Genomic DNA, 14,070 nt, shown 5'->3' with positions numbered 1-14,070 from the left:
ATTATACAAAAAAACGAATTTTATAAAAAATCCTTAAAATTTGATGCAGATTTCAAATCTCCCTCTAACATTAAAATTCCGGAAAACTTATATATCTTACTGTACATAGTACCATAGTATGGAACACATGTGAAGTCAAACTATGGCCTATCCTTCTTTATAAAGTGGTAAGTTTTTTTTGTCTGAAGATTAAGATCTCAATAACTAATGAACCTATTCTGTTCTCTATTCTAAGTAGGCCTAAATGTTATTAAGCAATTCGTCTAGCTCTTTTGAATACAGAGCCATTAGATACAATAGATAAAGCTTCTGGTTCTTTTTTACTTCAACTTACAGATGACTGTCGAGCGGCTACCCAACTCTATTTAAAAGAAAAAAAAAGGCATTACTATTTTAGTTTTCCTTATAATACTAGACAAAATTTGTTTGAAAGAAACAATAAATGTTTAGATTTAAACATCATAATTAAAACCTATTGAATTTTATAATATGACAATGCAATTACAAAACATTTCTTTGAAATCGAATTTTGTTGACAATTTCATAAAAAGTAAAAAAAATAATTTTAATTTGTTAAATATTACAATTTAGAAAAGAGACATGCATGATAAAAAATATTATTTTAATATAACAATTCTAGCACAGCTGCTTAATAATTAGCAGATCTCGGCAGCCTCAAGTCAGCCGCATGTAAGCCTCAGGGAAGTCAACCTTTTACAATTTTAAAAATCAGCTAGAAGTGTAAACCTAACCCCAAATATGGCCAAATATGTTTAAAAATATTCAAAATTCAAACGGGTTTAAATTTGAGGCTTAGGTGCCGCTAACGCATGACTGCCGAGTCCTGATTATTATAAAGAAGCTGCACTGAAATTTTAAATTCGAAATTATTATTTCTTTATCATTTTACCATACCTCGTTTCAATGATTTTAAAACATAAGTAGGGCAAAAATCTACTGTTTTGGCTATTTTTTCATCTAAAATATAAATGCTTTTTATACTGTTGCTCTACTTATAAAAATAATTGTCTCTAGTAGTTTTCAAATACATATCCTTTTTTTCTGATTAAAAAAAATAATAAATTGCTTAAAAAATGCACCTAATTTCAATGACAATTTGTGTATAATTTTTTGTTTGTTTGCATTGTATCATCTGAGCTACGGATCAACACACATAAACTTTACTAAAAGGATTAAATTCAAAGACACTAATAAACTTTACTAAAATTTTAAGATATACATATAATTAGATTAAGTTGTTTAAATTATTTTACCTTAGATATCAATCAACAAAAATATGATTAACTGTAATAGTTTTTATTTAATTCAGTTTTTCTCTTATGATAGACAAATATAAACGCTTCAAAATGTCGTTTATTACCATTATGTACTGTGTTTACTTTTATTTATATTTTAGTAAAGTTATGTCATAAAAATTGATATGCAGGCGACGATTTTATAAAACAATCTTGATGCATGTTTTATTAAAATAAATGTGCTATAGTCCACTTATCTAATAAATAAGAATTTAAAAAAAATATTTTTTGTAAAGTTTTTGTAAATTAATTGTATAAAAAAATTACAGTAAAGTAGTTTTGATTTAGTAAAGTTATGTAGTGATAACCCATCTACAGGCAACAATTTCATAGAACAAAACATCTAACAACTTCCTTCGTAGATAGGGATAAACATTATAATAAACAATAGGTAGAACAGAGCATTTAAAAAATTATACAGATAAATAAAGTTTAGAGGTTTAAGTGATGACTTTTTTATTAAAGTAATATTTTTTAGTTTGCATGTATTTTTAACTTTATCAACATTAGGCCTGACTGAACTAGTTTTTTAGTTGAAAAAAAAATAGGGAGTAAGGGAGGGGACAATGGGCAATTGATTCAATTTAAGAGTTTTCCCTGAAAGGCCATGAAATCCAGGTTTATCCAGAAAATTTGAAGAAAATTGTAAAGGGTATGCCATCAAATCTAGTAAAACTATAAAATAAGAAAAAAGTTGAAAATTAGATTACCAGTACATCAGACTAACATAACCATTCTGTAATTAATTACTAGAAAAATATCCCTGGAACTCGTTCAACCCATACCCCTAAGTTTTAAAAAGCACTATACACAAGAATTAAATTTAAGGGTTCTTAGATTGTTCTTGTTCAACACTGCTTACAGCAAGAATTAAACTTCCATGGGCACAAAAATAGAAAATTTATGTTTTTATACTCTACAAAATTAAATAGCTGAGAACTTAAAGGGTTTGCTCTGGTCTACAAATTGTATACTATAATCTTTATCCCTAATGCAATAACTTTAATCACGACTTCACTGTAAAGCAATCACAACTCAACTCATTGTTCTTATTAAAAATTACAGGTGGTTCCTATAGTCAATCAGCTACAGTGGAATGATAGAACAGTCACTGAATATGAAAATTGTAATCTTACTATAACTCCATTATGGTAGATAAAGTCATAAAGGCATAAATTATAGAAGTAACAAGGACAATAATACCCTAAGTGAAGAAATGCAGAATGAATTCAGATGGAACCACAAAGGTATAACTTTGAAGGCTGCTACCTGGACGCATAGTCAAAATCTGTAGAAAATCTGTTTAGACTTAACAATAAACAGTTGGGCCCCTTTTTCGGACCTTGATCTTCCAGGGGGGGAGGAGATTAAAACGCAACCACCCCCCATTCTATCGATAAGGGTTAATGATGATGTACAATTTGATAACCCCGCCTAAGCAAACACACAACCTTTTTTTTAATTTTCTACAAAAATACGCAGATATTGTGTCCAAATCCATGAAGTTGTAGAGTAGCTGAAAGTTAATTAAAAATGAAGCGCGCATTGCATATTTGAGCTCCAATGAATGTGCATTAGCAAATACAAAGAAAAAGAGAGAGAGTGAGAAAAAGTAAGAAGAGAAAATAGAAGAAATGTGAATAAAAAGTAATAATAAATTAAAATAAAATTAAAGTAATAATAATCTTAGGGATCATATTGATATTGAAGGTTAAGACGATGCATAGCACCAATGATGATAAATATAATTACCACTTCTGTAGATTTAGAGTATTTACTTTGCTAGTTTAAACCAACAAATCAAATTTAAGTACTAAGTTTAAAAAAACGAAATTTGAATAAAATATGATTTTTAGTATATTTCTACTACCACCATGAACAATGTAAAAAAATAAAAAGAAAGAAAGTAAAAGTGTGAAACAATAAAAAAGGAAAGAAAAGAAATATTAAAAATACTAAGAAGAAGAACCATATTGGTTGAGCAGTTAGTGAGATCCTTTGCTACACATAAACATCCTGTAATTTTTATTTGTTAAGATTATAATTAGCTCACCAATTAAAGCAGGAGGTTAAGAGATAAATATGGAAATAATTCAAAGATACTTAACTTAATGAAACCATAAAAAGTAAGATAAAATTAGAGATTGACGACATACAATAATGAACATGATTCATGTCATCCTTATACTAAAGTAACAGGATGTTTGTCTGTCTGTCTGTGTATCTGTCTGTTTGTCTGTCTGTGTGTCTGTACCGAAGGATCTCGCTAACCACTGAACCGATCGGGTTCTCCTTAACAGGGTAGCTTCTCATAGGTCCCGGGAAGGTTTATAACTATTTTCTTGGGGGGTGGGACACCACCAACCCCCCCAAAAAATGAAAAATCCCCCCCCCCCCCAAAAAGAATTTATTTTAAATTTTTAAAACTAAAATTAAAAAGGAGAGGGGGCACCCCCCCCCCTCCAAAAAAAAAAAATTGTTTCGCCCCCCCCAAAATTTTTTTTTTACTTTTTCTTTTAAAATCTAAAAAAAGAAATTGAAGTGCCCCTAGAGGCCTCTAGGGGCGTAGCCGCTAGTATATGCATAAAAGACAAAAAAAATAGTTTGTTTTGAAGTGCATATAGAGCAGTATACATTGTAAAAATCTTGGCTAAACAATTCTAGGTACTTTTTTTGAATTTTGATTGGTTGGTTCATTACGCATCCAAACGTTTCAACCACTAAATGTAATTACAGAAGGGTTAATTTTGTCCATCGTCCTATAATTTAATTAAAAATTACATGTGATACATTAAAATTGCTATTTACATCTTCCTGTTCCTATATTTTTTTACATGTTTCATAAGTATAAGTATAATAAGGATTAAGGAATTATAAAGAAGAAAAGGTTAATCAAATAGGTAAAAAAGGATGACAACATCCATAAAAGTGAAGCTCTGAAACGGCAGGACAAACGAACAGAATATGTTAGAACTGAATAATAAGAATAGAATTGTATAAAAGTTGTAACAAAATTGTAAGTAAATTTGTTAAAAACTGTATAAAAACAGGAAATCTTTTAAGGACATACTTACATTTATAAGACTTAATTATCTAAATGCCACGTTTACAAGATTGTTCTAGGAATCAGTATTTAAATAATCAGATATATTTGATAATTATATGACATAAAATTTGCTAGTAAAAAAAGTTAAAAATCAACATGTTTAACACGTTGCTTCGCTTTCTAAATTCACTACAGGAATCACCATGCAAAGTTTGAAATCTAAATGCCTATTCTCACATGCCAAATTAGTTATAGAAAAGTTTCGCTTTAAATAATAGGAAAAAACAAATAAAGTGAAAAAAGAAGAGCGATATATAGATAAAAATAGCTAATTTTGTATCAATATAATTTAAATGGGATTGGGGTTGTTACCCTCAACGCCCCTCAGGCACAATCGAAGACCCCGGGAACTAAGAAAGCAGCCACTAATGTACAAAAAATATCTTTTAAACACTTATTCTATAATTCTACAAAAAAATTATTAATTTTCAGCCAAATAACTAATTAATGGTGTGAATTCATTGCCGCATCTGTATCACATTATTAAATTAGCAAAATCACATACTTTATAAAAAAGAACAACGGTCATTTCGGAGGGAAATATCCTTGGATGATTAATTTTTAAGGTATCCAAAGTTTAATAATCACGTTCTCTCATTCACTGGTTTAAAACATTGGATATATTTATTAAGGCTTGATTTGTTGGTCAAACTAGCAGTGTTTAAACTTTTCAGCCACATATTATTATCAACGATGGGTAATTTTGTTTATCGTTAATGGGAATAGTGTACTTGCACATATAACACTTTATATAACACTTTATAAGGATGTGATAATCATAGAGGTCTAAGGGGGGGGGGTAAAGGGGTGATTACCACCCCCAAACGAATTTGGGGGCCCAATTTTTTTCATTTTACCCCCCCCCCTTAAAAAAATTTTTACCCCCCCCCAAAAAAAAAAAAAAAAACCTTGGACGCCCCTGGTGATAATATGCGGCAGAGAAAGCACTACCCCCTAATTAATTTAACAAATTTAGTTATTACGTGGACGCTGAAGCAAATATTTATTAATTATTTTGTATTAAAACAAGAATGTAAAAAGACAAAAAAAAATTTAAATTTTCAAGAAAGTATGTGCTTTTGTGAAGTATTATATGTTATCTACTATGTTTGAGTTAAATAAAATGACAAAAATAACCCAATTGATATGTAATTTCAATGGTGAATGACAAAATGACATTTTTGAAAGTAATAAATGCAACATAAAATCGTCATATCGTTTATTTAGAGTAGTAAAATTGTTAATCTTTAGTTTAAGATTCCTAAACCCATTGAATTCTTAATTTTATGGAAGCTTCACATGTCCTATGTTGGTTTTAGCCTATTATCTATTATGGAATTCAATTGGGCTTCTGGATGCCAGAAGCTCACCCACTGGTTTTTAAAATTACATTGATTAATATCTATAGTAAATAATTGGGCTGTAACAAAAGTAGAGTAGCTGCACTGATTATATGTTGCTCTCTTCATCCTAAATTATTATATTATTTTGATAGAATAGCACATTTAAGTTTGAACTAATTATTTAATGTAAACAAGAATGAAAGAACTAAACAAAGTTTTCAAGATACCTGTAGGATCAGAACCTGCGTGGAGCTTTAATTTGGTTTAGGCCCTAATAATTCACATTATGTTTTACTTTTAAGAAATGAAAATCTAATCTAAATGATGTCAAGAAATCAATAGGTAATATAAGTGTCCTTACTCATACTTTCAATATAAATAACATTAACCTTCAGAAACTATGACATTTGTTAAAATCTGTTTGTGACATTCAATAGTTTTCCAAATAATTCTTCTTCTATTTTCAAATCTTTTATGTCTTTTTTATTTTTGCACAATTTAGATGAACATTTTAAATTTGGTATGTGATTGTGCATTTCTTAATTTAAAAATATAAAATATTTTCTATGCTCTCATAATATTAAATAGGTATAATCCTGTTTACTACCAAACCAAACACTCCCAATAATTAATAAATATGCTTTTAGGTTCTTTATAAAGCTCTAAGACTGCAGGGTCCTTACCCTAGTCAGTCAAAAGGGAGCTATTCCAATTTCAATTTAACTTTTCTACTTTTAGATTAAATAAAATCACAAAATAATTATTTTTGCAATATTTTACAATTTAGTTAAAGTTAAATTTGTTGAATTTAATGCTCAGCCACATATATTTAAGTATTTAATTAAATAATTAAATTTTAAAGAAATTAAAAATTCAGTAATTGGCAAATGTCAAGTTTTCTAGCCGTCACAGTTTTTGAAGTTAGGATTATGAAAGAGATTGTGTTTAGTTAAAATACTCTGACAATATCTTATGCTTTCCATGTAATATATATTGGTATCCTCCTCCGTCCTTTCCCAGCTGTAGAATGGCTTCGCTCCAATTTGAGCAGCTTTGCCCCTAGCCTTTATGTCTAAAACCTCCCTCTTTACTCTGATATATCATATTCTTTTCAAAATAGCCTCTGCAGGTCTATCTTACTTTAACCTAGTACTAGCAGCTACGTCCCCCCCCCCTCATTTTTAATTTAGTTAACAAAAATTTTTTTTGGGGGGTTAGTGGTGTCCTACCCCCCAAGAAAATAGTTATAAACCTTCCTGGGACCTGTGAGAAGCTAATGAACCTAGTAATAGTGTCTAACTTTTATCTTTGTTACGTAACAAAAATCGAAGGATGAGAGGGAAGGTGTGAAAGGAAACCCCTAAAAAAGAGATGGATTTTTGTTACGTCACAAAGATAAAAAGTCAGACACTATTACTAGGTTCGAAGCTACCCTGTTAAGGAGAACTCTATTGATTCAGTGGTTAGCAAGATCCTTCAGTTCAAACATACAGACAAACACACAGACACACAGACAAACAAACATCCTGTTACTTAATTATAAGGATAGGAATAACACAAAAAAATTTCTTTTCATAAATTTAGTTTGTGGTTGTCAAAAAATTTAAAATATTTCAAAATCCTTTAAACTTCTAACTTCAACATTTAGTATTTTAAACTGTAATTATTTTCAGCTAAAACATTATAAAGCAATAATTAAGTAAGTATTTAATTTGTGTTTAACAGAAACAGAAAACCTAAGACAATTTTTTTGTAGGAACAGATGAAAAGTAAGGTTTATTCTAGTAGAATAGAAAGTTCGTCAATTGGTACTATTCCTTTTTTTCTAAATTATACATTCCTTGTCAAAATGCATAACTAACCAAAAGCTGAAAAGCTTGTAAAGTTGTAAAAAGAGTGAATTATTGATTAGAGTGATAATAATAATAAGTCTACAGGCATATTATCTCTTATATTAACATATCATGTCATTTAACTTTTTTTTTCTTGTTCCACTTATTTTGAAAGAATAACAATCCTTGAAGATGTATTGTCTACAATCTAAAATGTTAAGAGTCAGTATATTTGATTCTTATTTAAATAGATGAATTTGTAATTAAAATTCAATTACTAAAAAGTTATAAAATACAGAAAATATCTAAAAAAAAATGTAAACAAAATTTTAAAAATTCTCCTCTTAACCTTCAGGAAAAAAGCCCCTAAAGGCTAGGGGTGAAACTGCTAGTTCTTTTTATATAGGATTAAGAAACTTTTGGAAGCAAAGAAAATCAACAATTATAACATGCTTGGTGGTTATTAACATCAGTAATGCTTTATACTCTAAAATAATTTTATAAAACAATAACCATTTCATATCCATAAAAACATTTATTAAATGTTTATAACCATAATTAATATTTTAACTTTTGGATTTTGTCATACTTGTCATAACTAAAAGATTATATAGGTTTTGTCAGGGATAAGGGATTTGTAGAATAGAGTAAGAGTTCAAAGAGGTACATGTATATGATAAAAACAATCTAATATAGAATAAAAGAAAATTTCACTTTAAAACTTACTCATTATTTACCCTTTCTTGAATAGTAAATACAAAAAGGAAGAAATTTGTATGAGTTATTAAAACAATTATTAACAGTTTTAACACAGTATAGTTTATGTCCTAGAACAACTATCTTTCTGATAAGAATATATTTAAAGAATCAGCCAAGATAAGAAAAGTAGTGCTAGTCCTACCCCCTAAATAAAAATCCATTGTTCCCTACCTAATCTTTGAGTTTTGTGAAGTGGGGCTTATCAAAAATATATTCTGTAAGCTAAGTAGATTTATTTTTAGACAATATTAACTTATTCTTATAATATTTCATATTACATTGTATTTTTATACATTTACTATTTTTACTTTTTTTGTAGAAAAGAGGTTTAATATTTATCAGTTTGTTATTATTGATCATATTGATCTTTAATCAAAAAAAGTTTCTCATAAAAAAATTCCATTTCTTTTCAGAAAAAATCTTGTTATTTTCATGATTTTTAAACATGATTTAATTTTTTTTTATCAGTAACTTTTTCTTTGGCTATGGTTCTTTTTATTGGATTTACAGTTCATTATAAACTAAACAAGGATGACAACATCCATAAGTAGCAAAGCACAAAAATTGTGGATGGGAATACGTAGAAGTAGATTTAACGTGTATTTATTAAAATCAAGAATAGATTTATTGGAGAATATAAACACAAAACCTTGTATTATTATGTATGATAAATTACATACTAGATGCACATAACAATGGGAAAAAATATTTTGAAACTGTTAATGCAAAAAAGTTTTAAAATTGGACCAAAAATACCAATTGGACCAAAAAAGATATGGGGAAATATGTCAAACATATAAAAATAGCCAAAAACTTGCTAAAAGGTACTTTGGCTGCCATTGTTTCTTTTCTTAAAACGCCAGAAATTTAATTTTAATATCTTTAACTGAAAATTTTTTTAAAATTGGACCATAAACACCAAAGATATGGGTAAAAATGTGAAAAATATAAAAATAGCCAAAAACTTGCAAAAAGGCAGTCTGACTGTCATTGTTGTTTTCTTCAAACAACAGGAAATTTAATTTTGATATCTTTAACTGAAAAAATTTCGAAAATCGGACCATAAACACCAAAGATATGGGGAAAATTGTGAAAAATATAAAAATAGCCAAAAACCTGCAAAAAGGCAGTCTGACCGTCATTTTTGTTTTCTTCAAATGATGGGAAATTTAATTTTGATATCTTTAACTTTAAAAAATTTTGAAAATCGGACCATAAACACCAAAGATATGGGGAAAATTTATAAAATAGCCTAAAACCTGCTAAAAAGCAGTTTGACCGCCATTGATGTTTTATAGTTAATTGTGCTCCTTAATGGGAATGTTGTCAAAATATTTCAGCTCTCTATCTTTTATAGGAGCCAAGAAAATCACGTTTCCCCCAATTCATTAATTACGGACGGACGGAGGGACAGACGGACGGACGGACATAGTGAGTTATAGAGTAGCTTCGCTACTAAAAATGTAGATTTCAAAGCTCTAAATCATTTTTAGTAATGAAGCTACTGTATATAAGTTAAAGTTTTTAACTTTGGATAAAACTAAATTGGGCAAATGTGATTAAATCGAAGATGATAAAAGTCCCTTCACAGATTATGATGTCATATGATAGTTTAAAATTTATATTGGCCTCTCATTGGATATCGTATGATATCATAATCTGTGAAGGGACTTTAATCTATTTCAATTAAATCTATTAGCTACTGTTGCAGTATTTTTTCATAGAAACAGACCTATTGCAGGATTATATATGGATGCGCTCCTGTTTTCATATTTAGGAAATTTAATAACTTTTCCATAAAAGTTAAAAATAAAATGTTGATGACATGGCAAACTGAAAGTGTTCTGAGAAAAGAATTGTATTTTTTCTAGAGAAAGAGATAATTATTATCTCTGTAATTTTGAGGACTATTCTTCTTATATAAATAAACAAATTTTTGCATTATTCTATGCTTAGATTAACAATAAGTCTGTCTAAATCCTATCCAAACTAGTAGTAATATTTAGTAGTAATATTTAGGGATAGAGAAATATCATAGAAAAAAAAACTAAATTACATGTTTTGATCCGCAGGTAGCAGGGACGGGTCCCAGACACTGCCCGACATTATCACCGTCGGTGCTAAAATTTTCGTCTGCAAAAAATACAAAATATTATTATCATTTTGTGTAGCATACCAACTCTTCAATAATTGTGTTTATAAAAGGTAAAATGGTAAGGTTGAGATTTTCCATCTCAGCATATAAAAAATGTTAACTTTCACAATCAAATGAAGAAAATCTTCCCTGCTTTAAGGTGCAATAATTATTTTTCAAACATATTTTTTCCTTGATATAATGATTTATATATTTCAAAAGGAATATTAGCTCTGCTTTTATTGGTAATATTAGTAAACATAAAATATTAATATAATCAAAATGTACAAATACCTAAGCACAATTTATTTGTTAAACTTTTTGCAAATACATACATATGTACAATATACACATACATTCATACAATTTATACTTAAAAAATAAAATACAATATGAAAAATTAACAATATTTAAAACAAAATTAATTGTTATATAAGTTATTTTCTATTATGTATTTTGTTAATGACAATCAAATTTTAGGTAAAATAGCAGGCAAAAGTTGGTGTATTTTCTTCCATAATCAAAATTAAATCATTTTGAAAGTTAGTTTTGGTTAGCATTTCATCCCTTTTAAGATATTCCTTCAGTCAAGATTCTTAGAAGATTTCTTTTTCAAACTATAGGGGATGTTTAATCGCAATAGAATTTTTAGAATGCATATACCATTCTCAGAATAAAATCAATATGTCCTCGACATTCCACATACCAAACTAATCAGGTATTATATCACTTCCGATAAAGTGTTCATATTTTACATCAAGAACACTTGGCGATAAATTCTACCGACGATTTATTTTTTAATATTTGGTTGGATTAAGGTTTGTCGATTCATTTAACATCAATCGTCTTTTCCTTTTCTGCAAATTTCAAGATTTATTGATTGTCAAAATGCTAGAACTTTAATTTTACTTGCAGTTCTGGTATTTTATTAGATACTAGCAGCTACGCCCATCAGAGGCGTCCTCTAACAGAACTTAAAATATTTAATATGAAATCAAAGTTAAGAACAGCCAAAAAAATATCTTAAATATCTATTTTCGTAGTACATGATTCTTAACATAGTTATAAAACTGACCAGGGCCTATTAGAAGCCACACTGTAAAGGAGAACAGTATCGATTCAGTGATTAGCGAGATTCTTATATATGGATTTGCAGGAAACAGTGCCTCCAAAAAAATGACTTCATACAATACAAAGTACCAAAGATAGGCCAGTATAAATTGGAATTGACCAAATTTATACTTGCCTCTCATTGGTCACTTGTATTGTATGACGTCATTTTATGTTTCATTTGGAGGTGTGATACGCTTGCGGATATGAATCAATACCAGACTAATATTAATGTTCATTTATTACTCTTCATCATAAATATTGAGTTTTTATATTACGTAAATTTTATACATTATTATGTAATTATTACAAAACAAGGATGACAACACACATTAAAGCAAACCTCAAATATCAGACAAGCGAGCATTAACAAATTACTGAAGCACAGGATAGCAAATAATTTTAGATTTGATTATAGAGATGCATCGATTTTTATATTGTAACCTATTGAATTGGATAAATTAACTATACATTAAAAAAATGTTAACAGCAATTTTAAGGCTTAAAATCGATAGGACATTTATAGCATAAAAACATAAAAAATCAATAGGTATAAAAGCTTTGCTAGAATTCCTACTTGAAGATGTTTATTATGAAGTGAAGTGTTTTCATTATTTGTTATTAAATAACTTTAATTCCCTGTTGCATAAGCAAATGAAAAGCTACTTCAAAAGCTACTTGAAATCTATTTAAAAGCTATTTGAGCTTCAATTAATTACTCGATTAAAATCTTGTTTTATTGTATTTTATTTATAATAAAGAAAAAGTTGTCTGATTGTAATAAAAATTAAAATCTTAAAGGTCCTCTTGTATTATTTAGATCATGTAAAGAAGAAAGACTACATAACCTTAGTAACTTGAAACTGTTCGTTGGAATACTTTTTCTCAAAATCAGGGTTCGGCAGCTGCGAATCTGTCGCCTTTAAACCTCCGGGAAAGCAATCTTCTACTTTTAATTTGAAGCATAGTCACAGCTGACGCATGGCTGCCTAGTCTTTAAAAGCCTTTTATTCTATAGGGTACGAAACAGGATTTTTTTCTTCTAACGAAGAGTTTGTTGTAAATTGTATATAAATCTCTGCTATACATAATTTTTGTATGGCTGAGACCCGGTTCTACTCCAGCAAATATTAATCGGTTTCGAAAAACTTTGTATTTCATCGTATTACAGACAATTTTCCATGAATATTAAAATAAGATTAATGATAGTTTTGTTAACCCGGGCCTATGACCCTCAGGGCTACAAAATGTCTATAATACGATGCGATAAATAATTATTATTTTTATCTAACCCTTTGAATACAGAGCCCATAGATGCTATGGAAGGAGCCACTGTATATTGTTAAAAATATCTAATTAAAATTAATAGAAAAATTCTATTTACGTGAAATTATTGACGTCAATGTTGCTTAAAGATTTTTGCTAAATTTTATTTGTGATTGTTAAAACGGTTATTTTGATAAAATTTTTTTTATTTAGGCCTTTAATACGTACAATTAGTTAATCATGTATTGCACAATAATAATGATAAGATATTTAGAAAAAGTTAGAAGCAACATTTTAAAATATTTGTAGTAACCATGTATTGTAATACTTGAGTATGTCTATCGTAATCTATTTTTTCATGTTTCACCCCTCTTTCTGCGTTTCGATTTTTTAAAATTTTTATAAAATTACCTCATTGTAACGTTTCATGAGTGTGCTTTCTATAATAACAAAAAAAATCACTTAATTCGTGGATTAATCACTAGAAAAATAATTTATAAAATCAATATCTATAGACAAGTCACAATGTTGTTAATGTGTGTGTTTGTGTTATGTCAAAAGTTGGTCTGCTAACTGCGGTTTTCATGGTTTACAAATTATAGTAAAGTCAAGCCAAAGTAGCAGTCTGTAGTAGACAGAACTTGTATTGTTATACTTTAGTTTTATTATTTTGTAGAACCGGCTTAAGGCACTATTTTCAAGGGAGGTAGATTTCACATATTTTTGTTTTCGTAAAGGGTATGTGTGTGTGTGTGTGTGTGTGTGTGTGTGTGTGTGTGTATGGCTTAACTGCCTGTAATGCACTGTTGTGTGTGTGTGTGTGTGTGTGTGTGTGTGATAACCATATGTTAACGGGCGGTTATTAGACAACATATGTGCTATTGACTATAAGTGTCCTTGTTTTTATTACTACCACAGGCTGCACCTCTACCATCTAGGTGAGTCGTATTCGTTGGGCCAAAAATAGCATAAAACCATCGATGAAGAATTAAATTGGTTCAGTGGTTAGCAAGATCGGAACGGATCACAATCATAATTTTAGGATAAAATACTAAGATTTACACAATTATATGATTTTTGTTTTTAAAAAAACAAACATATCTTCCTATGACATGTTACCATCTATCGGATATTAATTCTTCTAAATATTTCAAAAACATTTATTTTTTCTTCAAATATATCAAAATTTAAATTTGACTTTCCT

The 14,070-nt window shown here is 28.7% G+C and overlaps 1 protein-coding gene across 3 annotated transcripts in view; it reads right to left on the bottom strand.

Annotated features, from left to right (window-relative positions):
• Positions 1–13,660, bottom strand: part of ktub (Tub domain-containing protein ktub) — a 67,234-nt gene extending 53,574 nt beyond the window's left edge. Inside the window, exon 1 of one of the 3 annotated variants that reach the window (XM_080167337.1) lies at positions 13,278–13,660. In XM_080167337.1, the coding sequence (XP_080023463.1) occupies positions 13,278–13,282 (5 nt within the window). In that variant the 5' untranslated portion in view covers positions 13,283–13,660. Of the gene's footprint in view, positions 1–1,100; positions 1,180–10,412; positions 10,486–13,277 lie in introns of those variants that run through there. The other 2 variants (XM_080167336.1, XM_080167335.1) reach the window with 2 other exon arrangements.
• Positions 13,661–14,070: the final 410 nt, after the last annotated feature.

The sequence above is a fragment of the Acartia tonsa genome, chromosome 7 (genome assembly GCF_053477335.1).
Source record: "Acartia tonsa isolate MP-2025a chromosome 7, ASM5347733v1, whole genome shotgun sequence".
Classification (NCBI taxonomy): domain Eukaryota; kingdom Metazoa; phylum Arthropoda; class Copepoda; order Calanoida; family Acartiidae; genus Acartia; species Acartia tonsa.
This window is presented reverse-complemented; position numbering and strand designations above follow the sequence as displayed.